At 43.6% G+C, this 27,802-nt stretch overlaps 1 protein-coding gene across 4 annotated transcripts in view; it reads right to left on the reverse strand.

Annotated features, from left to right (window-relative positions):
• The window catches only part of LOC139540160 (inositol 1,4,5-trisphosphate-gated calcium channel ITPR2-like), a 163,696-nt gene that overhangs the window by 18,961 nt on the left and 116,933 nt on the right, over positions 1 to 27,802 (reverse strand). For all 4 annotated transcript variants that reach the window (XM_071343751.1, XM_071343752.1, XM_071343750.1 and 1 more), the window contains 5 exons: positions 27,064 to 27,228; positions 26,422 to 26,599; positions 16,139 to 16,269; positions 15,210 to 15,375; positions 9,555 to 9,715 (listed from right to left, as the gene is read on the reverse strand). In XM_071343751.1, the coding sequence (XP_071199852.1) occupies positions 9,555 to 9,715; positions 15,210 to 15,375; positions 16,139 to 16,269; positions 26,422 to 26,599; positions 27,064 to 27,228 (801 nt within the window). The remainder of the gene's footprint in view (positions 1 to 9,554; positions 9,716 to 15,209; positions 15,376 to 16,138; positions 16,270 to 26,421; positions 26,600 to 27,063; positions 27,229 to 27,802) is intronic.

Here is a 27,802-nt window from a genome sequence, read left to right on the forward strand (position 1 = left end):
TCTACCTGCGGATGTATTTCAAGGCTTACCTTCAAACTCAGTGCCTCTTTGCTTGACATCATGGAAAAATCAAAAGAAATCAGCAAAGACCTAGACCTTCACAAGTCTGGTTCATCCTTGGGAGCAATTTCCAAACGCCTGAAGGTACCACGTTCCTCTGTACAAACAATAGCACGCAAGTATAAACACCATGGGACCACGCAGCCATCATACCGCTCAGGAAGGAGATGCGTTCTGTCTCCTAGAGATAAACGTATTTTGGTGCGAAAAGTGCAAATCAATCCCAGAACAACAGCAAAGGACCTTGTGAAGATGCTGGAGGAAACGGGTACAAAAGTATCTATATCCACAGTTAAACGAGTCCTATATCGACATAACCTGAAAGGCCGCTCAGCAAGGAAGAAGCCACTGCTCCAAAACCGCCATAAAAAAGCCAGACTACAGTTTGCAACTGCACATGGGGACAAATATGGTACTTTTTGGAGAAATGTCCTCTGGTCTGATGAAACAAAAATGGGAACTGTTTGGCCATAATGACCTTCGTTATGTTTGGAGGAAAAAGGGGGAAGCTTGCAAGCCAAAGAACACCATCTCAACCGTGAAGCACGGGGGTGGCAGCATCATGTTGTGGGGGTGCTTTGCTGCACGAGGAACTGGTGCACTTCACAAAATAGATGGCATCATGAGAAAGGAAAATTATGTGGATATATTGAAGCAACATCTCAAGACATCAGTCAGGAAGTTAAAGCTTGGTCGCAAATGGGTCTTCCAAATGGACAATAACCCCAAGCATACTTCCAAAGTTGTGGCAAATGGCTTAAGGACAACAAAGTCAAGGTATTGGAGTGGCCATCACAAAGCCCTGACCTCAATCCTATGGAAAAATGTGGGCAAACCTGACACAGTTACACCAGCTCTGTCAGGAGGAATGGGCCAAAATTCACCCAACTTATTTTGGGAAGCTTGTGGAAGGCTACCCGAAACGTTTGACCCAAGTTAAACAATTTAAAGGCAATGCTACCAAATACTAATTGAATGTATGTAAACTTCTGAACCACTGGGAATGTGATGAAAGAAATAAAAGCTGAAATAAATCATTCTCTCTACTGTTATTCTGACATTTCACATTCTTAAAATAAAGTGGTCATCCTAACTGACCTAAGACAGGGATTTCTTACCAGGACTAAATGTCAGGAATTGTGAAAAACTGAGTTTAGATGTATTTTGCTAAGGTGTATGTAAACTTCCGATTTCAACTGTATACCCCTAATATTTACAACTTAGATGTACAATGGTCTTAAATGGGACTGTTGATAACACACAATTAGGCTAGTATATCTAATTATTCATAGTGAGTGGATACCATCTTAGCCTTCAGTGCAATCAGACTTTGTGGAAAATCATGTATGATGGGAAATTATTTTGAACTCAAATTTGTAATGGGGGTTGAAGTGAACTTGACTTTGGTGTGTAGTCTAGTCCAGTGGTTCCTAACCAGGGGTACTCCGGGCAGAGCAAAATTCAGTTGGTGGTACAGTAAGCGAAAAAGGTTGGGAATCACTGGTCAGACCTCAATAATGATAAAAAGATACGTTACACTTCCCCCCTCGTCACTGAAATAGAGTAAAAGAGTATGACGTATTGTCTTCATCCGTTTAACTTAAACATGACGTGAGTGATCTAGAACAACATGAGTAAATGTAATCTAACATTTACAAAAAACGAACAGCCCCCAGACTAACATTTGAGCTGTGTGTATGGACTAGTATAAACAATCACAGCGAACCTCTGGCGTAACAAGTCTTTCCCAAAATAACCCCACAGTGTAAACATTCACTTAGGCACAATCGCCTGCCAAAACAATAACAAGTGTACTGCACGAGTTTGAGTCAGGGGTTCAGTACTTCTTCACTGAACCATTCTGTCACCTCACTAAGTCTCATACTACAGACTGCATCACTCTCAGTGGCTCTCCAGTGGTTGCCTGTTGCAATATTGCTGTGAAGCTTTTCACCAGGCACACAACAGAACATGGACAAAGGAGACGACTCGGCATGATAGTGACTAGGGGAATAACCATTTTAGGCGTACATTTTTTGTGCCTGCAGTCTAGTGGAGCAATCTACACTGCTGTAACACAGAGAGAAAAACAGAACGAGAGAGACTGTATGAGCGTGTGAGAGTCAGAGAGGCACACTCTTAAGACCTGTAAAACCTGCTCAAAGGGATGACAAGTTAATGATCCATGACTAAACTCCAGAGTATGTTTGGAGTATAGTCAGGTCAAGTGTCCTCTGTATGGCCCTTGCTTATTTGGCTAGTCACTCTCTGACATAGCACCACCCCTAGCGTACGCGATATGGATGTGACAAATGGAAACATTCTATTACTGTTTAAACATACATTTTTGTATTGGTTTTCCATTTAAAAAATTTACTACAAAAAAAATTCCACGCGAATTCACAATGCAGATGGTCTACATTGCGCTTACTGCAGAGAGAGAGAGAACATTTAATTATTTATGCTGCTGCTACTCCGGCTTTTCACGAGAGTGGCGCATGTAGCTTGTTATTGTCATCCAATCACAAGTCATCTAACCGGCACTAGACTACAGTCAGAGCTAGAGCCTCCATGTGGCAAGATATTAAGAGATATCTAGGCTAATCAATGGAAGATGGAATTCAAAAGTAACGTAGACTCAATTATCCTAACGTTAGCTAGCTTAACTATCTTCTTTCTTCTCTCGGTCAGTCAAGACAGATACTAGGTAATCAGATGAGATGATAAATAACTAGCAATAAGTTAGTCTACCAGAGCGAGTCGACTTGGTTGCCATCTCCCCCTCCTCTGCTACCCTCATCACTCAGACGCACACCGCATGGCCCCTCCCCGGCTCGCTGCTTGAGCTGCTGCTCTGCTTCCCTCTCCCTCGTACATTACAGGGCAAGTTAATGAAGTAGCTCCTCCTACTAAAGTTACAGCATTGATGCATTTGGTATTTGTTTCATTTGAATTTGACCCTGTATGATGATTTTTTTAACGGTCACACCCCTAGTGCACGTGCGCACATTTTACATCACATGACCCATCCACTTCCATAACCAACCCTAGTGGCCTGTAGTACACTACACTGGTATCAAACACTACAACGGTAGAAAACCAAGCAGCACGTGATTGTGTTATCCAGCGTCTTGAGAAAGAGCACCAACGTTGTTCAATACACCCATCTCTGCTGGAGACTGTACAACAGGATGTGCTGCCTTCTGCTTGACTCACCTAGGTAAACATAGACACAAAGAGAGGAGTGTGTGTGTGTATGTGTGTGTGAGAGAGACTGTGCGGCGTGTGTGTACGCATTTGTGTGTGCCCCCCACCAGGACATTTTGACCTTTGGCCTCTCTATAGATCACGAGTTCAGAGGCCCCTCACTGCCCGTCTTCCCCTTTCCTGTTGCCGCCGACAACCGACAAGTGACGGCCACGTTGCTAAGGAATAATTGACTCGTGGCGTGATAATGCGTGTGTGTGAGAGTGAGTGACAGAGCGAGCGAGAGAGAGAGAGCGAGCGGGACAGGAGAACACGTGCCAGGCAGGGCTGAGCTATTAGCGGGCCACTTGAGATGGGTTATGTAACAGAGCTGTGGCTGCAGTGCCTTCAGAAAGTATTCACATCCCTTGACTTTGTATTAAATAGAGAAATGTTGTCCTACACACAATACACCATAACATCAAAGTAGAATTAAGTTTAACTTTTTTTTAAAACAAATTAATACAAAATGAAAAGCTGAAGTATTCATCCCATTTGTTATGGCAAGCCTAAAAAAGTTCAGGAGTAAAAATGTGCTTAACAAGTCACATAATAAGTTGCATGGACTCACTCTGTGTGCAATAATAGTGTTTAACATAGATTTTTTTATGACTACCTCATCTCTGTATCCCACACATACAGATAATTGTAAGGTCCGTCAGTCGAGCAGTGAATTTCAAACCCAGATTCAAATCACAAAAACCAGAGAGGTTTTCCAATGCCTCGCAAAGAAGGGTACCTATTGGTATATGGGTAAAAATAAAAAGCAGACATTGAATATCATGGAGCACGGTGAAGTTATTAATTACACTTTGGATGGTGTATCAATACACCCAGTCACTACAAAGTTACAGCCGTCGTTCCTAACTCAGTTGCCGGAGAGCAAGGAAACCGCTCAGGGATTTCACCATGAGGCTAATGGTGACTTTGAAACAGTTACAGAGTTTAATGGCTGTGATAGGAGAAAACTGAGGATGGACTGTAGTTACTCAACAATACTAACCTAATTGACAAGAGTGAAAAAGAGGAAGCCTGAACAGCAGTCAACAAGCATGAGTAAAGATCACTTTCACAGTCAAAAAGCAAGCAGATATCTACCGCTCAGATTTTTTTTTAAACATGACTTAAAAAATGTAACACTAACTTAATAAAAACAGTAATGTAGGAATGAGGTTTGTGCAGTAGGCAGGCGTAATACATTATTGCAGAATATTTGCTATATGCCCGGCCTGTCAATATTGTTCTTCTCAGACCATATTATATTTCAATACTCAAGCTTTGATAAAATACATCAGTTGGTGTAGCACTTGCGAGGCACAGCTGAGTATAAATTGAAATAATTCCCTTTTTTACTTCACTGGACTGATGCTAAACTACATGTGGACACCACCTCAAATTATTGGATTCTACTATTTCAGTCACGCTCGTTGCTGACAGGTGTATAAAATTGAGCACACAGCCATGCAATCTCCAGAGGTAAAACAAATTAAGTAAAATCACGACGTCAGCGATGTTCAGGTCGGAAAGTCGGGTCTCTAGAAAGATGCCCAGGTTTACGACTTAGAATTCCGAGTTGGATGACCCTTCAAAACAATTTTTCCCAGTCGGATCTCATTTTCCCCCCAGAGTTCACAGATGTCTTGAATGCACTGAAGTCGGAAATGGCTGAGTTTCCAGTTGTCTTGAACATGGCATTAGTCTCAGCGGAGGGAGGGAGCAGCAAAGGGTCAGCCTCTCACAGTCTCTGCTATCTCCTTCCTTTCCTCCTGTGAGACTGACCAGAGACAGGGGACGCAGTCTTCCATCTGATGGCGAACCTCGAGCCACACCGCATCTACCTCAAGCACAAATTGTTGTTCCTATGACCAGTGAAAGTGAAATATTCCTATAAAGACACGACGAGCTGCTAATAATAATAAAAACACAGGGCTACTCATTCACTGCAGCGCAAGTGGGAGTAGGCATTTTATGTTTTGTAATAGTGTTGAATAAAAACAGTTTGGACAGTGCTGAATTAAAAATGTAACATGAACTCATTCATAAAAACATCAGCTCCTTGCTGTATTATTTGACAGTCTCTCTGGTCATGGATTTAAAAGTTATGAAATCTCACGTAGGCTAGTATCAAACTTGTAGGCACTGTGATTTGAGCTATTCGATTGGCTAGCGCAGTAGGCACACTCGATTTAACCACAGACCTCCTGTGCATCCTGTTTGCATCAAGTCACTAAAAGTAATACTGCAAAAAAGGTGGCTAAGCAACTAACTTTTTGTCCTGAATACAAAGCGATATGTTTGCGGAAAATCCAATACAACACATTACTGATTACCACTCTCCATATTTTCAAGCATAGTGGTGGCTGCATTATGTTATGGGTATGCTTGTAATCGTTAAGGACTGGGGAGTTATTCAGGATAAAAAAGAGAATGGAACGAAGCACAGGCAAAATCCTAGCGGAAAACCTGGTTCAGTCTGCTTTCCACACTGGGAGAGGAATTCACCTTCCAGCATGACAATAACCTAAAACACATGGCCAAATCTACACTGAAGTTGTTTACTAAGAAGACAGTGGCTGTTCCTGAGTGGCTGAGTTACAGTTGTAACTTAAACCTACTTGAAAATCTCCCTGAAAATGGTTGTCTAGAAATGATCAACAGCCAATTTGACAGAGCTTGAAGATTTTTTAAAAGAATAAAATGGGCAAATGTTACACAATCCAGGTGTGGAAAGCTCTTCGAGACTTACCCAGAAAGACTCACTTACTCAGCTGTAATCGCTGCCAAAGGTGCTTCCAAAAAGTACTGACTCAAGGGTGTGAACAATTATGTAAATTTGATATTTCTGTATTTCATTTTCAATAAATTAGCTACATTTTCTAAAAACATGTTTTCACATTGTCATTATCAGGCATTGTGTGTAGATGGGTGAGATTTTTTATTTTATTGAATCAATTTTGAATTCAGGATGTAACAACAAAATGTGGAATAAATCAAGGGGTATGAATACTTCCGAAGGCACTGTACCTGCTGGCTCTGTGCTTGGTGTCATAACAAGCACACCATTTTTTGAACTTTTGCTCAAGGCCGTTTACAGTGCATTCGTTACGTTACAGCCTTATTCTAAAATTGACAATTCTTTTCCCCCCTCATCAATCTACACACAACACCCCATTACGACAAAGCGAAAACAGGTTTTTTGACATTTTTCAAAAACAGAAATATCTTATTTACATAAGTATTGAGACCCTTTGTTATGACACTCGAAATTGATCTCAGGTGCATCCTGTTTCCATTGGTCATCCATTGATATTTCTACAACTTGATTGGAGTCCATCTGTGGTAAATTCAATTGATTGGACATGATTTAGAAAGGAACACACCTGTGTATATAAAAAAGGTCCAACAGTTGACAGTGCATGTCAGAGCAAAAACCAAGCGACGAGGTCGAAGGAATTGTCTGCAGCGCTCCGAGACAGGATTGTGCCGAGGCACAGATCTGTGGAAGAGTAACAAAAAAATGTATGCATCATTGAAGGTCCCCAAGAACACAGTGGCCTCCATCATTCTTAAATGGAAGAAGTTTGGAACCACCAAGACTCTCCCTGAAGCTGGCTTCCCAGCCAAACTTAGCAATTGGGGGAAAAGGGCCTTGGTCAAGGAGGTGACCAAGAATCCCGCGGTCACTCTGACAGAGCTCCAGAGTTCCTCTGTGGTGATGGGAGAACCTTCCAGAATGACAACCATCTCTGCAGCACTCCACCAATCAGGCCTTTATGATAGTGGCCAGACGGAAGCCACTCCTCAGTAAAAGGCACATGACAGTCCGCTTTGAGTTTGCCAAAAGGCACCTGAAGGACTCTTAGACCATGAGAAACAAGATTATCTGGTCTGATGAAACCAAGATTAAACTCTTTGGCCTAAACGCAAAGTGTCACGTCTGGAGGAAACCTGGCACCATCCATACGGTGAACAATGGTGGTGGCAGCATCATGCTGTGGGAATGTTTTTCAGCAGCAGGGACTGGGAGACTAGTCAGGATCAAGGGAAAGATGAACAGAGCAAAGTACAGAGAGATCCTTGATGAAAACCTGCTCCAGAGCGCTCAGGACCTCAGACTGGGGCGACGGTTCACCTTCCAACAGGATAACGGCCCTAAGCATACAGCCAAGACAACGCAGGAGAGGCTTCGGGACACGTCTGTGAATGTCCTTGAGTGGCCCAGCCAGAGCCCGGACTTAAACACGATCGAACATCTCTGGAAAGACCTGAAAATAGCTGTGCAGCGACACTCCCCATAGAGCCTGACAGAGCTTGAGAGGATCTGCAGAGAAGAAGTGGAGAAACTCCCAAAATACAGTTGTACCAAGCTTGTAGCGTCATACCCAAGAAGACTCGAGGCTATAATCGCTGCCAAAGGTGCTTCAACAAAGTACGGAGTAAAGGGCCTGAATACTTATGTAAATGTTATCATTTTTTTTTTTTAAATATATACATTTGCAAACATTTCCAAAAACCTGTTTTTGCTTTGTCATTATGTGGCATTGTGTGTAGATTGAGGGGGGAAATTATTTAATCCATTTTAGAATAAGGCTGTAACGTAACAAAATGTGGAAAAAGTCAAGGGGTCTGAACACTTTACGAATGCACTGTAATTCTGTATTTACCAGGCGGACACACTCATTCTCAGAGTCTTGGAAACTGTGTTTTGTGTTTGTGTGTGTGCATATGTGATACTCTCCCCAGGTGTCAGTGCACTGCGTACAGACAGGGAGGGAGAGCGGTGGAAAGACTGCGTTAATTAGCTAGTCCACCCCTCAGACTGAGTAAGGACTGCGGTGTGCGTGTTCACCTAAAGCAAACTGCAGAGAACACAGCCTGAGCTCCGCAATGCACTTTAGTGCTGTCTAATACAGCAACTAATGACATGTCAACAGAATAGACTAAATATTTCTCAGAGCTGAACGTACACAGATCTTGATCTTATATTGTTCAGAAGAGATACAGATATAGACTATTGTCTATAAATCCAGGTTGCTTTCTGCCAATCACAGTGTTTATAGGGCCAACATCTAAAGAGATGTACATCTACAACTCCTGACTCACCATGACATCACCATGCACCAGTACCTCAGTCTGACTGGCCATCACTTCTTTAAAACATCTCAATTACATTCAGTCGTCAACTATTTGTTATGCAAATAGTTGTTTGAACCCACTGCAATGATGTTTGAACACATTAAAACCTCTTGGCAACCAACTAAAACCCCTTCTGATAAAGCTTTATTTAAAGCATCCAGCTATAACGCTTTATAACATGTTATAATCATGTATGAGCTTTTGTAATGACAAATAATATGTTATGTATCTGTTTGTTTCAACACTTCAACAGATTGAAACTCGCTGGTATTAGTCAGGATCATTATGAGAGGATTATAAGGGGTTTAAGACATGGGTATGACAACTCGAACAATGCATTAGAACTGCACCATAACAGCCCATACATAAATGCCTCCTCTGTATTGCTTTTTTCCCCCGGACAGGTTGTGGCACGTTTCCAGACAGGACGTTGCCACCCTTACTGCATGTCAGTAGTAAAACCCTAGGAGGGAGAAAGATCAGAGTGGCAGTCCCTAGTTTCTGAGAAGTGCACTGTAGCTTTATAACCAAGTCTAAGAGAAAGGGAAAGGTAGAGAGGGAGGTTGTGATGCTGGGCTCAGTCATGTTTTGTGGTGTTTTTCGCTCTTTTGCGGGGGGGTCTGCTGCAGAGGCTGATGATTCACAGTCAGACCGGAACACATTTATCATTTACATTTTAGTCATTTAGCAGACGCTCTTATCCAGAGTAACTTACTGGAGCAATTAGGGTTAAGTACCTTGCTCAAGGGCACGTTGGCAGATTTTTCACTGCCTCTGGCTGCTGAGGACACCTTGAGACGCTACAGCTACTGCATACATTTAAAGGACAAACTGTGTGTTTGTGCGAGTGTGTGTACTCATAACAGACATGCTACACATGTAAAAACAGCCAATACCTTTGAAATGGCAGTGACAGCAAGGAGTCAGAATTCAACGTTCCAACACTGTTTTCACATTCAACACAGATGAGGTTCAAATATAAAATCCTGACTCATCATTGCATCACCAGTACCTTGGTGCTAAAATAGACACACCGTTCTATCATGCAACACAGAGGTGTTGATGTGAAGACCTGTGTAGATCATGGAAGAGGTAGCTCAACAACTACCCACCTTGATCATCTGGGCCACGTAGCTTTCTGGGCCGGTGTACTCTGTGGGGTCCTTCACCCTCACCAGAACCAGGAAGTACAGATAGTGCCACATGTTGTGTTCCGACGTGATGTGCTCCTCAAAGGACACCGTCTTGTTGTCAAACTTATCCCTCTCCAACCCTGAGTGAGGAAAAACAGTACTTATTCACTGATATACCAATTCACTGATCCACCAATTCACTTTACCTTTGTCATATCCTGCAGTTTCGTTGCTGTTCTTAATTATATTTTAGAGCCTCTCTATTAGGGGTGTGCTGAGTACTCGGACACAACGAGTATCGTAACAAATATGGAGAACTTTCCAAATACAATTGACAAGTATTTTTGTAATTATCTGTGATTGGAAAAATGTAATTGTCAGCTGACAGCACACATCTCTTTCACTCAAACAGTGTGAAGCACTCTGTGCTCTAAACAACTAAAGGCTAGTTCTTCAGTCTGTAAACAAACGTGCGGCAATTATTGCTATTATTTATTCTCGCCCAGGCATGTTTACCGAGTGACAGATCAATAGAAAATAAAATGACAAACGTAGATAGTTTATTTTTGATTGTACAAATGTTGTGGCATAAGTGTCGGGAGAGAAAAGGTTTTCTCCTCACAAAAGTTATATGGGAGTTAGCCTACGTTCATCTAAATCTGTGTCTGGAATAAATGCAGGCAATATAGTAGTTTTTGTTGTTGAAAAGCCAGCCAGCCAGCCACACACACACACGAAGTCGGAAGTTTACATATACCTTAGCCAAATAAATTTAAACTCAGTTTTTCACAATTCCTGAAATGTAATCCAAGTAAAAATTCCCTGCCTTAGGTCAGGTTAGGTCAGGTTAGATCCTAAGATCATCACTTTATTTTAAGAATGTGAAATGTCAGAATAATAGTAGAGAGAATGATTTATTTCATCTTTTATTTTTTTCATCACATTCCCAGTGGGTCAGAAGTTACATACACTTAGTATTTGGTAGCATTGCCTTTAAATTGTTTAACTTGGGTCAAATGTTTCGGGTAGCCTTCCACAAGCTTCCCACAATAATTTGGGTGAATTTTGGCCCATTCCTCTTGACAGAGCTGGTGTAACTGAGTCAGGTTTGTAGGCCTCCTTGCTCGCCCACGCTTTTTCAGTTCTACCCACAAATTTTCTATTGGATTGAGGTCAGGGCTTTGTGATGGCCACTCCAATACCTTGACTTTGATGTCCTCAAGCCATTTTGCCACACCTTTGAAAGTATGCTTGGGGTCAATGTCCATTTGGAAGACCCATTTGCGACCAAGCTTTAACTTCCTGACTGATGTCTTGAGATGCTGCTTCAATATATCCACATAATTTTCCCTCTTCATGATGCCATCGACTGTGTGAAGTGCACCAGTCCCTCCTGCAGCAAAGCACCCCCACAACATGATGCTGCCACCCCCGTGCTTCACGGTTGGGATGGTGTTCTTTGGCTTGCAAGCCTCCCCCTTTTTCCTCCAAACATAACAATGGTCATTATGGCCAAACAGTTTATTTCTGTTTCATCAGACCAGAGGACATTTCTCCAAAAAGTACCATCTTTGTCCCCATCTGCAGTTGCAAACCGTAGTCTGGCTTTTTTATGGCGGTTTTGGAGCAGTGGCGTCTCCTTCCTGAGCGGTATGACGGCTGCGTGGTCCCATGGTGTTTATACTTGCGTACTATTGTTTGTACAGATGAACATGGTACCTTCAGGCATTTGGAAATTGCTCCCAAGGATGAACCAGACTTCCACAGGTACACCAGACACCTGGACATCCACAGGTACACCTCCAATTGACCCATTTGACTCAAATGATGTCAATTAGCCTATCAGAAGCTTCTAGCAATGACATAATGTTCTGGAATTTTCCAAGATGTTTAAAACACACAGTCAACTTAGTGTATGTAAACTTCTGACCCACTGGAATTGTGATACAGTGAATAATAAGTGAAATAATCTGTCTGTAAACAATTGTTGGAAAAATTACTTGGGCCATGCACAAAAGTAGATGTCCTAACCGACATGCCAAAACTATAGTTTGTAAACAAGAAAGTGGTGGAGTGGTTGAAAAACGAGTTTTAATGACTCCGACTTCAACTGTACATACATACAGACAGACATACAGACATACACACACACTACCGGTCAAAAGTTTTAGAACACCTACTCATTCAAGGGTTTTTCTTTATTTTTACTATTTTCTACATTATAGAATAATAGTGAAGACGTCAAAACTATGAAATAACACATATGGAATCATGTAGTAACCAAAAAAGTTAAACAAAATCAAAATATATTTTGTATTTCAGATTCTTCAAATAGCCACCCTTTGCCTTGAGGACAGCTTTGCACACTCTTGACAGTCTCTCAACCAGCTTCGTGAGGTAGTCACCTGGAATTCATTTCCATTAACAGGTGTGCCTTTTAAAAGTTAATTTGTGGAATTTCTTTCCTTCTTAATGCATTTGAGCCAATCAGTTGTATTGTGACAAGGTAGGGGTGGTATACAGAAGATAGCCCTATTTGGTAAAAGACCAAGTCCATATTATGGAAATAACAGCTCAAATAAGCAAAGAGAAACGACAGAACATGATTACTTTAAGACATGAAGGTCAGTCAATACGGAATTTTTCAAGAATTTTGAAAGATGGTTTTTGCAGTCGCAATAACCATCAAGCGCTATGATGAAATTGGCTCTCATGAGGACTGCCACAGGAATGGAAGAACCAGAGTTACCTCTGCTGCAGAGGATAAGTTCATTAGAGTTACCAGCCTCAGAAATTGCAGCCCAAATAAATGCTTCAGAGTTCAAGTAACAGACACATCTCAACATCAACTGTGTGCATCAGGCCTTCATGGTCGAATTGCTGTAAAGAAACCACTACTAAAGGTGTAATCAACTGTGTAAGGGCTATTTGACCAAGAATGAGAGTGATGTAGTGCTGCATCAGATGACCCGGCCTCCACAATCCCCCAACCTCAACCAAATTGAGATGGTGTGGGATGAGTCTGACCGCATAGTGAAGGAAAAGCAGCCAACAAGTGCTCAGAATATGTGGGAACTCCTTCAAGACTGTTGGAAAAGCATTCCAGGTGAAGCTGGTTGAGAGAATGCCAAGAGTGTGCCAAGAGTGTGCAAAGCGGTCATCAAGGCAAAGGGTGGCTATTTGAAGAATCTCAAATAGAAAATATATTTTGATTAGTTTCACACTTCTTTGGTTACTACATGATTCCATATGTGTTATGTCATAGTTTTGATGTCTTCACTATTATTCTACAATGTAGACAAATAAATAAAAACTCTTGAATGAGTAGGTGACTGGTAATGAATGAATGAATGAATGACTGAATGAATGAATGACTGAATGAATGAATGAGTGAGTGAATATATATATATACAGTAGGGAGAAGAAGTATTTGATACACTACCGATTTTGCAGGTTTTCCTACTTACAAAGCATGTAGAGGTCTGTAATTTTTATCATAGGTACACTTCAACTGTGAGAGACAGAATCTAAAAAAAAATCCAGAAAATCACATTGTATGATTTTTAAGTAATTAATTTGCATTTTATTGCATGACATAAGTATTTGATACATCAGAAAAGCAGAACTTAATATTTGATACAGGAACCTTTGTTTGCAATTACAGAGATCATACGTTTCCTGTAGTTCTTGACCAGGTTTGCACACACTGCAGCAGGGATTTTGGCCCACTCCTCCATACAGACCTTCTCCAGATCCTTCAGGTTTTGGGGCTGTCGCTAAGCAATACGGACTTTCAGCTCCCTCCAAAGATTTTCTATTGGGTTCAGGTCTGGAGACTGGCTAGGCCACTCCAGGACCTTGAGATGCTTCTTACGGAGCCACTCCTTAGTTGCCCTGGCTGTGTGTTTTGGGTTGTTGTCATGCTGGAAGACCCAGCCACGAACCATCTTCAATGCTCTTACTGAGGGAAGGAGGTTGTTGGCCAAGATCTCACGATACATGGCCCCATCCATCCTCCCCTCAATACGGTGCAGTCGTCCTGTCCCCTTTGCAGAAAAGCATCGCCAAAGAATGATGTTTCCACCTCCATTCTTCACGGTTGGGATGGTGTTCTTGGGGTTGTACTCATCCTTCTTCTTCCTCCAAACACGGCGAGTGGAGTTTAGACCAAAAAGCTCTATTTTTGTCTCATCAGACCACATGAGCCTCTCCCATTCCTCCTCTGGATCATCCAGATGGTCATTGGCAAACTTCAGACGGGCCTGGACATGCGCTGGCTTGAGCAGGGGGACTGTGCGTGCGCTGCAGGATTTTAATCCATGACGGCGTAGTGTGTTACTAATGGTTTTCTTTGAGACTGTGGTCCCAGCTCTCTTCAGGTCATTGACCAGGTCCTGCCGTGTAGTTCTGGGCTGATCCCTCACCTTCCTCGTGATCATTGATGCCCCACGAGGTGAGATCTTGCATGGAGCCCCAGACCGAGGGTGATTGACCGTCATCTTGAACTTTTTCTAATAATTGCGCCAAAAGTTGTTGCCTTCTCACCAAGCTGCTTGCCTATTGTCCTGTAGCCCATCCCAGCCTTGTGCAGGTCTACAATTTTAACCCTGATGTCCTTACACAGCCCTCTGGTCTTGGCCATTGTGGAGAGGTTGGAGTCTGTTTGATTGAGTGTGTGGACAGGTGTCTTTTATACAGGTAACGAGTTCAAACAGGTGTAGTTAATACAGGTAATGAGTGGAGAACAGGAGGGCTTCTTAAAGAAAAACTAACAGGTCTGTGAGAGCCGGAAATCTTACTGGTTGGTAGGTGATCAAATACTTATGTCATGCAATAAAATGCAAATTAATTACTTAAAAATCATACAATGTGATTTTCTGGATTTTTGTTTTAGATTCCGTCTCTCACAGTTGAAGTGTACCTATGATAAAAAATTACAGACCTCTACATGCTTTGTAAGTAGGAAAACCTGCAAAATCGGCAGTGTCTCAAATACTTGTTCTCCCCACTGTATATATTATCCTATTTCATTGAACATTGAATAGGACTAAGTTAATCATGTGCATTGCCACTGGTCGGGGTCGTTTAATAATGTGTGTGAATGAGCAAAGGAACATAACGATGTGCTCTGAGATGCACTTTGACTGATAGTGCAGTAATGCGCACTTGAGGTATAAGCTTTACTTACATTTAAAATGCACTTCCGGGTTTTCCGATCACGAGTATTAAGTGTGATGATACAGATACAATTCTGAATACAAGTATGACGAGATCCTCACACCCCTACTCTCTATACGGTCTTGCTGTATATCTACAGCACATACTTCATAGTAATGTTCGATATGTACAGGCAGCAAGCACAAAAGGAAGTCAGATTTTATTCTAACATTGCAAGACAGTAGAGGGAGTATATTGCTATTAAAGTGGCAAAACGCAAGAAATTTACCGTAGAACGTCGCATCAGGACGATACAAAAACCCACACATAACGCGACAGAACTGTACAATATGTATTTTCCTGCTATGTAGTTCTGTGTACTGTTACGTAGTGCTGCGTAGTGTTATGTGGTGCTCTGTAGTCTTCTATATAGTGCTATATAGAGTTATGTAGTGTTGTGTAGGGCTGTGAACCCACCACAGATGAAACAGGTGGTCTTCAGTATCTCCTCCTTCCTCTGCTTCTCGCTCCTCAGGTCAGCGAACGTATCGATGATGACGCCGAAGATGAGGTTGAGGACAATGATGATGACGATGAAGAAGAACAGCAGGTCATACACCACACGGGCCACAAACAGAGGATCCTGGGTAACGAGTGGACCGGTGAGAAACAACGAGAGAGTGATCTTCAGCATCAAAGTATCAGCATTATCCACCTCGTGTAAAGTACTTAAGTAGTACTTTAAAGTATTTTTTACTTAAGTATTTTTTTTGTGTATCTGTACTTTACTATATATATTTTTGCCAACTTTTACTTTTACATTTTCCCTGACACCCACAATTTGGACAGGAAAATGGTCCAATTCACACACTTTCAAGAGAACATCCCTGGTCATCCCTACTACCTCTTATATGGCGGACTCACAAAAAAATGCTTTGTTTGTAAATTATGTCTGAGTGTTGGAGCATTGCCCTGGCTATCCGTCAATAAAAAAAACAAAAAAAAAAACAATTGTGCCGTTTGCTTAAAATAAGGAAGTTAATATTATTTTACTTTTGATACTTAAGTATATTTGAGCAATTATATTCACTTTTGATACTTAAGTATATTTAAAACCAAATACTTTTACTCAAGTAGTATTTAACTGGGTGACTCACTTTTACTTGAGTAATTTTCTATTAAGGTATCTTTACTTTTACTCAAGTATGAAAATGGAGAACTTTTTCCACCCCTGCTATCCACATCCTCATAATCATCATCCCGATTAATACCATCAATAGAGCTGTAATCATCACCACCAGCATCATCATGAAAAAGAGTTGGCCCTTTGTTTTAGTACATTTTCTTACTGACTGGTTCATTGATCAACTGATTGATGGACTGACTGATTGGACCATGTCACTCACGTCTTTGGAAGGTTTCCTCAGCACGTCTCCCACTCCCCCTCCGTTCCTCAGGCCCTGGTTCAGCACCGTCACGATACACATCAGCAGAGTGTCACACACACGCTCCGTCCCATCGTCCTCCCCCGCCATCACTGGACACACACATCAAAACATACAGCCATGAGGAGTGTGTCTGTGTGTGTGAGCGCAACGCAGCAGGGCAGGCCATTTCCCCCTCCTGCTACTCCATACTGTGTGTTAGATAACTAATGATAGATGTACACATCAAAAGGTGGTAGTATCTTAAATCTACCTGACAACGAGTGACAAGTTCACATTTCAAAAAGCTGTACATGTCTATATCAGATTCAGGTTGAAATCCCCTCACAATAGTAGACTTCAACAAAAGCTTGTGCTCACAACACTGGATGAAAGAGTTTGAACACTGAAACGTGGGAGGATGTGACCCCTCTATGTGACAGATTTCAAAAGAGGGGAGGAGCGTTTTAAAGAAAACAGCGAGAGAGAGATCGAGAGGGTGAGAACATTGTCAGAGAAGGAGGGATAAAAATAGAGAGGAGCCGGTGAGGTCACGTGTCGAGGCCCCTGTAGTGCAGGTGATCCATAGACACACACTGGACTAGAGAACAAAGGACGATGAGTCATCCCCTATATACCTCTGCTTCTCCCTCTCCACGATTACTCTACACTAAGGACTGAGAACTAACTGAACTAGCTATGGTCTGAAAGTGCTGAAAGAGCAGTGGACCGGATTCAAACAAATACTGGCAGCGCAGTGTTTCCATTAGGAAAATGTGGCGGTGGACATTTGACCGGCAGCATTTTAATTTACAGAGCATGTAAGAAATTTACCGGACCCACATCCGTCTGTTGCGTAACCGGATTAGGGCGTCCACGCACGGTTCTCAAAACGACATGTCTTAACAGGACATACAACTCATATACAACAGCATGCATCATTCTTAATGAATTTCGATGGGCATTTGGAAGATGTTAGAATACATAGGCAGTGACTCCATAAGGCTAGAGAAGCTTTCCCTAAAGTACATCGAATTAGATTGCCAAAATGATATAGCCTAATCAGTTTACTCCTGTCTATATATAAATAAATAAAATCCGTCAAAATAGGCTACTACACCAGAAAGCATGATTTGGCCACAGAGGATCATTAGGAAAAAAATGATACTCGTATAGACTATAGTCAGAAGGGCCTGCAATTTGAGCAGAGCTTGCGGCAAATACCAAATAGATGATTGTTGAGGCATATCGAAATATTTAAAAATACAATCTCAAAAAAACTGTTTAGAAAACAAATGGCTATTGCTGTAACGAGAAGACAATGAAAAGACTCCAATTTGTCTTTTAATTATCAAGATTCTCAACTTAATTTAGCGAAAAGTAGTACTCTTATTGGCACTAGCGGAGAACATCGGCCATATCCTCGGTGAGTGTTCATAGTCACTGTCTCTATCATTGGGTCAGTGCCACTTTTGTTTGTATTTGAACAATCATTTCCTCCTCCAGGTTATATAGACGTTGTATTTGTGTCGCTCCTTTTCGTAGGCCTAATATATGGATCAGACAACGTCGTTTTTATTGATCTGTTTGTCAGTGTTAGCAGAGTAGCCTACCCTGTCATTTGTCGAATTAAAAAAGTTTCTGCTAATGTCTCCAGTCATACATAGTGTAGTAGAATTGCTTGAAATGTGTTTATAAAAAGGCCAATGTTTTCCTGTGCAAAAAAGGAGAATAAATGTAGGATATAGCCTGCTATCTGATACCCTAAGCCACTACGACTATCCAACCTAATCATCACATTAGGAACAGTAGACTATCTTACATAAGTCCGCAAATGTGAGGATGCATGGAATGCCTGCCATTATAAAAGGTGTATTTTTTATGGTGAAAATTTGCTTTGCCAAACTTGAAACTCACATGCCGCCTATGTTAGAATAACTACCCACATTTACTTTTCCTCAGCCAACAAGACAAACAGCAAAATCACTAGCCTATGTCAATCTACTATCCCCCACAGTAGAAAAGTTGCCCTATTCTATTGGTCATCTTGTCGTTCGGTGCAAGAAAGAAATACCCTATTCCAAACAGACTCTGGGACAGTTGGGGGATGATAGATCCCAAATTCATACAACCACTAGGCCTAGGCTACATCCAATTATAAGCGCAGCAATGCACACAAGGCAGTAGGCTACGTGCGAATGAAAATATCTGTTAGAAACTTAGAAAGAGGGGAGATTTAAATATGCAACAACTAGCATGGGTTGCTAATGACTAGGATTGTGGCATTGGCTACTGGACAATTAAATAAAGTTGATTTGAAAACCAATAGAACATGAGAGAAAAAGGCTATTGGTTTCAATGGCATATAGAAGTCTTTAGAAAATAAATAATAGAAAATAATACACTGCTCAAAAAAATAAAGGGAACACTTAAACAACACAATGTAACTCCAAGTCAATCACACTTCTGTGAAATCAAACTGTCCACTTAGGAAGCAACACTGATTGACAATACATTTCACATGCTGTTGTGCAAATGGAATAGACAACAGGTGGAAATTAGAGGCAATTAGCAAGACACCCCCAATAAAGGAGTGGTTCTGCAGGTGGTGACCACAGACCACTTCTCAGTTTCTATGCTTCCTGGCTGATGTTTTGGTCACTTTTGAATGCTGGCGGTGCTTTCACTCTAGTGGTAGCATGAGACGGAGTCTACAACCCACACAAGTGGCTCAGGTAGTGCAGCTCATCCAGGATGGCACATCAATGCGAGCTGTGGCAAGAAGGTTTGCTGTGTCTGTCAGCGTAGTGTCCAGAGCATGGAGGCGCTACCAGGAGACAGGCCCGTACATCAGGAGACGTGGAGGAGGCCGTAGGAGGGAAACAACCCAGCAGCAGGACCGCTACCTCAGCCTTTGTGCAAGGAGGAGCACTGCCAGAGCCCTGCAAAATGACCTCCAGCAGGCCACAAATGTGCATGTGTCTGCTCAAACGGTCAGAAACAGACTCCATGAGGGTGGTATGAGGGCCCGACGTCCACAGGTGGGGGTTGTGCTTACAGCCCAACACCGTGCAGGACGTTTGGCATTTGCCAGAGAACACCAAGATTGGCAAATTCGCCACTGGCGCCCTGTGCTCTTCACAGATGAAAGCAGGTTCACACTGAGCACATGAGCACATGTGACAGACGTGACAGAGTCTGGAGACACCGTGGAGAACGTTCCGCTGCCTGCAACATCCTCCAGCATGACCGGTTTGGCGGTGGGTCAGTCATGGTGTGGGGTGGCATTTCTTTGGGGGGCCGCACAGCCCTCCATGTGCTCGCCAGAGGTAGCCTGACTGCCATTCGGTACCGAGATGAGATCCTCAGACCCCTTGTGAGGTTGGCCCTGTGTTCCTCCTAATGCAAGACAATGCTAGACCTCATGTGGCTGGAGTGTGTCAGCAGTTCCTGCAAGAGGAAGGCATTGATGCTATGGACTGGCCTGCCCGTTCTCCAGACCTGAATCCAATTGAGCACATCTGGGACATCATGTCTCGCTCCATCCACCAACGCCACGTTGCACCACAGACTGTCCAGGAGTTGGCGGATGCTTTAGTCCAGGTCTGGGAGGAGATCCCTCAGGAGACCATCCGCCACCTCATCAGGAGCATGCCCAGGCGTTGTAGGGAGGTCATACAACAGGGCTCCGGGCAGCCGAGCGGAAATGGAGGAAAACTCGCCTCCCTGCGGACCTGGCATCCTTTCACTCCCTCCTCTCTACATTCTCCTCTTCTGTCTCTGCTGCTAAAGCCAATTTCTACCACTATAAATTCCAAGCATCTGCCTCTAACCCTAGGAAGCTCTTTGCCACCTTCTCCTCCCTCCTGAATCCTCCTCCCCCTCCTCCCCCCTCCTCCCTCTCTGCTGATGACTTCGTCAACCATTTTGAAAAGAAGGTCGACGACATCCGATCCTCGTTTGCTAAGTCAAACGACACCGCTGGTTCTGCTCACACTGCCCTACCCTGTGCTTTGACCTCTTTCTCCCCTCTCTCTCCAGATGAAATCTCGCGTCTTGTGACGGCCGGCCGCCCAACAACCTGCCCGCTTGACCCTATCCCCTCCTCTCTTCTCCAGACCATTTCCGGAGACCTTCTCCCTTACCTCACCTCGCTCATCAACTCATCCTTGACCGCTGGCTACGTCCCTTCCGTCTTCAAGAGAGCGAGAGTTGCACCCCTTCTGAAAAAACCTACACTCGATCCCTCCGATGTCAACAACTACAGACCAGTATCCCTTCTTTCTTTTCTCTCCAAAACTCTTGAACGTGCCGTCCTTGGCCAGCTCTCCTGCTATCTCTCTCAGAATGACCTTCTTGATCCAAATCAGTCAGGTTTCAAGACTAGTCATTCAACTGAGACTGCTCTTCTCTGTGTCACGGAGGCGCTCCGCACTGCTAAAGCTAACTCTCTCTCCTCTGCTCTCATCCTTCTAGACCTATCGGCTGCCTTTGATACTGTGAACCATCAGATCCTCCTCTCCACCCTCTCCGAGCTGGGCATCTCCGGCGCGGCCCACGCTTGGATTGCGTCCTACCTGACAGGTCGCTCCTACCAGGTGGCGTGGCGAGAATCTGTCTCCGCACCACGTGCTCTCACCACTGGTGTCCCCCAGGGCTCTGTTCTAGGCCCTCTCCTATTCTCGCTATACACCAAGTCACTTGGCTCTGTCATATCCTCACATGGTCTCTCCTATCATTGCTATGCAGACGACACACAATTAATCTTCTCCTTTCCCCCCTCTGATAACCAGGTGGTGAATCGCATCTCTGCATGTCTGGCAGACATATCAGTGTGGATGACGGATCACCACCTCAAGCTGAACCTCGGCAAGACGGAGCTGCTCTTCCTCCCGGGGAAGGACTGCCCGTTCCATGATCTCGCCATCACGGTTGACAACTCCATTGTGTCCTCCTCCCAGAGTGCTAAGAACCTTGGCGTGATCCTGGACAACACCCTGTCGTTCTCAACTAACATCAAGGCGGTGACCCGTTCCTGTAGGTTCATGCTCTACAACATTCGCAGAGTACGACCCTGCCTCACGCAGGAAGCGGCGCAGGTCCTAATCCAGGCACTTGTCATCTCCCGTCTGGATTACTGCAACTCGCTGTTGGCTGGGCTCCCTGCCTGTGCCATTAAACCCCTACAACTCATCCAGAAAGCCGCAGCCCGTCTGGTGTTCAACTTTCCCAAGTTCTCTCACGTCACCCCGCTCCTCCGCTCTCTCCACTGGCTTCCAGTTGAAGCTCGCATCCGCTATAAGACCATGGTGCTTGCCTACGGAGCTGTGAGGGGAACGGCACCTCCGTACCTTCAGGCTCTGATCAGGCCCTACACCCAAACAAGGGCACTGCGTTCATCCACCTCTGGCCTGCTCGCCTCCCTACCTCTGAGGAAGTACAGTTCCCGCTCAGCCCAGTCAAAACTGTTCGCTGCTCTGGCACCCCAATGGTGGAACAAACTCCCTCACGACGCCAGGTCAGCGGAGTCAATCACCACCTTCCGGAGACACCTGAAACCCCACCTCTTTAAGGAATACCTAGGATAGGATAAAGTAATCCTTCTAACCCCCCCCCCCCTTAAAAGAGTTAGATGCACTATTGTAAAGTGGTTGTTCCACTGGATATCATAAGGTGAATGCACCAATTTGTAAGTCGCTCTGGATAAGAGCGTCTGCTAAATGACTTAAATGTAAATGTATACAGGCACGTGGAGGCCACACACACTACTGAGCCTCATTTTGACTTGTTTTAAGGACATTACATCAAAGTTGGATCAGCCTGTAGTGTGGTTTTCCACTTTAATTTTGAGTGTGACTCCAAATCCAGACCTCCATGGGTTGATAAATTTGATTTCCATTGATCATTTTTGTGTGATTTTGTTGTCAGCACATTCAACTATGTAAAGAAAAAAGTATTTAATAAGAATATTTCATTCATTCAGATCTAGGATGTGTTATTTTAGTGTTCCCTTTATTTTTTTGATCAGTGTAATAATATAAATGTATTTTTAATCGTGGCCATAGTTTTTTAAAAATGCGATTGGCTTTAGAATTGTTGTGCAATGACTGGTCTTATTAAAGCACATGTTTCACTCCAGCAGAAACAAACAGCTGTTTGAGCTGTATCAGCAGCTCTCACGCTACATCCACTGGTATTTACATCAATTAAGGATAAAATGCATTATTTCGCAAAGGGATTTTTTTCTCTCTCTCTCCCAGACAATTGGCTGGCACCAATAATTTAAAAAAATATCGACCAAAAGCCGGCTATTACCGTCTAACGGAAACCCTGTGGCAAGTAAAGTCCAGGCCTGGAGCTCCCGCTGTGCACTCAGACAGCTCAGCCCACAGACAGACGGTACAATAAACACACACCCCAGACCAGCCGGTTACATAAGAGCGCCGCTCTGTTCTGCGCTGCACGACCACCGCGCCAGATTATGCAACAGGTGCATATGTGCTGGCAAGTTGTCTCTCCCTGACTGCCCGAATGTTGTGCGAAAGCACGCCCACACTCTTGTATGCATGCACTCACGCTCTGGAAAGCTCACACACATGGGGAAGTGTGCAACGGCACAGGCAATTAATGTTCCACGCACAGATGCATGAACGTGTAAGCGTGCACGCACACAGTCAGTCAACAGAGACAGAGGTTTATCTAAAATCCATAGTCTTATAAACTATGTTTAGTAAAATTGTGTTTACTAGTAATTACACATAGTTATGACATAAAGCAAAAAATCCATCCTACTACTCAAAGTCTATATTCCTGTCAGCTCCAACTGACAACACTAAAATCTATTCTGTTTACTCTCCAGCCCTATTTCACTATTGATAAGCAGAGTGTCTGAAGAGAGAACAGCGGGTAATGGTAAAATTAACCATCCATCTCATGCTGTACTGCCCGATGATAACTACCACCGGGTGATAACTACCACCGGGTGATAACTACCACCGGGTGATAACTACCACCGGGTGATAACTACACAGTGGGCAAAAAGGATTGTACTGACGTCATTAGAATGTATTTTATTAATTTGTGCACAGGTTGTATACTGGCTGTATAAGGAAGTTCTCACGACCGCGGGACACAGAATTGACCTGAAAATGACTGAAGCCAGTCAGGTGTGGGTATTGAAGGGGGCCAGTTAGGTGTGGATGGGGGCAGGGTAGGCCTAATGGGAAGACTATGGGGCCTCAGTCCAGTGTAGAAGGAGTGCAGACACCTCAAATCATCAGAGATCATGGACCTTCTAAGTGAGCAGTGACTAGATCAGTGATCAGCACGACAGGCTGAGGAGGGTGGGGTGCTGCAGGGAAACAGAGTAAATGGGCAGAGATGCCAAGGTAACCTGCCCAAATGACTATCGTCCCGTAGCACACATCTATAGCCATGAAATGCTTTGAAAGGCTGGTCATAGCTCACATCAACACCCTCATCCCAGACACCCTGATCCCACTCCCAATTCGCATATCGCCCAACAAATCCACAGATGACCAATCTCTATTGCACTCCACACTGCCCTCACCCACCTGGACGAAAGAAAAACCTCTGTAAGAATGCTGTTCATTGACTACAGCTCAGCATTCAATGCCATGGTCCCCTCCAAGCTCATCACCAAGCTCAGGACCCTGGGACTGAAAACCTCCCTCTGCAACTGGATCCTGGCCTTCCTGACAGGCCGCCCCTAGGCGGTGACAACACCACATCCACCACGCTGACCATCAACATGGACTACCTGCATTGACCCTTTTTTTGCACTAACTCTTGCAATGACTATGCACACTCACTGGACTCTGTGTCCCTCAGCCACACACAATTTCACACTCATCACATATGGGGCTGCATAAAGCCTAGTGGTTAGAGCGTTGGGCCAGTAACCAAAAGGTTGCTGGATCGAATCCCTGAGCTGACAAGGTAAAAATCTGTCGTTCTGACCCTGAACGAGACAGTTGCACTGTTCCCCGGTAGGCCGTCATTGTAAATAAGAATTTGTTTTAACTGACTTGCCTTGTTAAATAAAGGTTAAATAAAAAAATAAAATACTCAACCCACACACTCACTTTAACAAACTGACAACCCAACACAAACACAGGAATACTGACGCTAAACACTTTCACACTCATCACATACGCTGCTACTACTGTCTATTATCTATCATGTTGCCTAGTCACATCACCCATAGCTACGTCAACTCCCTCGTACCCTGCAAATAGACTCGGTACTGGTACTCCATGGTATTTTTTACTTGTTATTGTCATTCACTGTGTATTTAATCCTTGTGTCACTACTTCAAATGTAAAAAAATATATATACAGTGGGGAGAACAAGTATTTGATACACTGCCGATTTTGCAGGTTTTCCTACTTACAAAGCATGTAGAGGTCTGTCATTTTTATCATAGGTACACTTCAACTGTGAGAGACGGAATCTAAAACAAAAATCCAGAAAATCACATTGTATGATTTTTAAGTAATTCATTTGCATTTTATTGCATGACATAAGTATTTGATACATCAGAAAAGCAGAACTTAATATTTGGTACAGAAACCTTTGTTTGCAATTACAGAGATCATACGTTTCCTGTAGTTCTTGACCAGGTTTGCACACACTGCAGCAGGGATTTTGGCCTACTCCTCCATACAGACCTTCTCCAGATCCTTCAGGTTTTGGGGCTGTCGCTAAGCAATACGGACTTTCAGCTCCCTCCAAAGATTTTCTATTGGGTTCAGGTCTGGAGACTGACTAGGCCACTCCAGGACCTTGAGATGCTTCTCACTCCTTAGTTGCCCTGGCTGTGTGTTTCGGGTCGTTGTCATGCTGGAAGACCCAGCCACGACCCATCTTCAATGCTCTTACTGAGGGAAGGAGGTTGTTGGCCAAGACCTCCCCTCAATACGGTGCAGTCGTCCTGTCCCCTTTGCAGAAAAGCATCCCCAAAGAATGATGTTTCCACCTCCATGCTTCACGGTTGGGATGGTGATCTTGGGGTTGTACTCATCCTCCTTCTTCTATTTTTGTCTCATCAGACCACATGACCTTCTCCCATTCCTCCTCTGGATCATCCAGATGGTCATTGGCAAACTTCAGACAGGCCTGGACATGCGCTGGCTTGAGCAGGGGGACCTTGCGTGCGCTGCAGGATTTTAATCCATGACGGCGTAGTGTGTTACTAATGGTTTTCTTTGAGACTGTGGTCCCAGCTCTCTTCAGGTCATTGACCAGGTCCTGCCGTGTAGTTCTGGGCTGATCCCTCACCTTCCTCGTGATCATTGATGCCCCACGAGGTGAGATCTTGCATGGAACCCCAGACCGAGGGGGATTGACCGTCATCTTGAACTTCTTCCATTTTCTAATAATTGCGCCAAAAGTTGTTGCCTTCTCACCAAGCTGCTTGCCTATTGTCCTGTAGCCCATCCCAGACTTGTGCAGGTCTACAATTTTATCCCTGATGTCAAAACACAGCTCTCTGGTATTGGGCATTGTGGAGAGGTTGGAGTCTGTTTGATTGAGTGTGTGGACAGGTGTCTTTTACACAGGTAACAACGAGATCAAACAGGTGCAGTTACTACAGGTAATGAGTGGAGAACAGGAGGGCTTCTTAAAGAAAAACTAACAGGTCTGTGAGAGCCGGAATTCTTACTGGTTGGTAGGTGATCAAATACTTATGTCATGCAATAAAATGCAAATTAATTACTTAAAAATCATACAATGTGATTTTCTGGATTTTTGTTTTAGATTCCGTCTCTCACAATTGAAGTGTACCTATGATAAAAATTACAGACCTCTACATGCTTTGTAAGTAGGAAAACCTGCAAAATCGGCAGTGTATCAAATACTTGTTCTCCCCACTGTATATATATATATATATATATATATATATATATACACACATATATACATACACATTTCCTTAACCCTGCATTGTTGGAAAAGACCCGTAAGTAAGCATTTCACTGTTAGCCTACACCTGTTGTTTACAAAGCAAGTGATAAATAACATTTGATTTGAGACCTAAGCTAGTATAGGGTCTGAGGAACAGTGTGTACTAACTGAACTAGGGGCAAAAGTTCGGAGACCTAGGGTAGAGCATAGAGGCGAAGGTAGTGAGTAGGGGGTGATTGTGGGTACTGAATGAAGGGGGGGGGGGGGTAATAGGGTAGAGGCCAGGATAGAGTACAGGGTTCTGGGATGAAGAGGAGAGTGCTTCTATGGGCACTGACCTGGCAGACGTTGCACGTCCATGCGGAAGTCGTCCTTGAGGAAGAGGAAGCCCACGATGGAGAAGAGGTAGACCAGGATGAGGGCCAGTACAGCCGTGAGGACGATGGAGCGCCCATTACGTGTCACACTCTTAACCACATTCAGCAGGGTCTCCTCGCGGTTCAGCAGGTCAAAGAGCTGAGGGGCACAGACACACAGTCAGACAGATACAGACACAGACACACAGTCAGACAGATACAGACACAGACACACAGTTGTAGAGGAACCAGACATCACAAAGCTTCCGATTGGCAGCAATAGCAAAAGTAGGAGAGGATGTGTCTTTCTGCAACTGTGTCTGAAAAACCTGGTACAAGGAGGAACAAGGAAACCACAAAGCTAAACGACATAACCACACAACAACCACCTGCTGTCATCACATGGCACCAAGAAAGGTCCAGACTTAAATCAAGACCATTGTCAAACGTCAATTTTAGGTTTTCTGAATAATAATCAAGTACTTTGAAGTTCAATGAATCCACTTTATTGAATTGAATGGATAACATTTTTATAAATGAGTAATAATATCAAGCCTCGTCTTTTTTAAGTTTAATGGTGAAGTGCTGCAGAGAAGACCAGACAGAGAGATTGTTTCCACTAACCAGGAAGCTGTAGAAGAACTCGTGGACGAAGAGGCCCAGCATACAGACGATGACATAGCCCACGTGGTAGAGGAAGGGCATGTCCATGACCACCGGCTTGTAGCCCCGTGTGAACGTCCCCTGGTTGCCCACGAAGCTCACCAGGAACACAATCTTATTGAGGAGCTGGAGAGATGAGAGAGTAGAGGACTGAGCAATTGCTTCAATAGAAGACGATGCTGAAATCACAAGAAAATATTTGTACACTGTAGGCTTGGGCAGTATATCGTATACCGGGGTATTTGGAAAAAGCCAAGCGACATGCGTTCTTCATGTCACCTCACATTATTATGAAGCTTACGGTAGTCCCCAGTCAAATGGTGTTTGTTTACAAGCACAACGATGAGAGACCGGAGCCTTGTGATCTAATTCCAGTATGGAATTCACAACAACATGTTTGCCAGCTAGATGACTTATAACAATTAAGTTAACTGTCTAAAATGTGCTGAATGCTCTGCAGTTGTGCATTTGGTTTGCTAATTTAGTAGCTAGTTAGCTATCTAGCTAAGCATTCGCTTGGTAACAGCAAAGAATCCCCTCCTGGATCAAGAGCCTTGCTGGCTAATATTTGTTTTGTGCCGCAAACTACGGGTAGAATTTTGAAGTTACTTGTATAGTTTAGGTCAGAATCTTGACAAAATGCTCGCAACACGCTCATTAGCATTTAGTTAGCATTCTCAATGGGATCTTAAATGTACTT

Source organism: Salvelinus alpinus, chromosome 15 (genome assembly GCF_045679555.1).
Source record: "Salvelinus alpinus chromosome 15, SLU_Salpinus.1, whole genome shotgun sequence".
Lineage (NCBI taxonomy): Eukaryota > Metazoa > Chordata > Actinopteri > Salmoniformes > Salmonidae > Salvelinus > Salvelinus alpinus.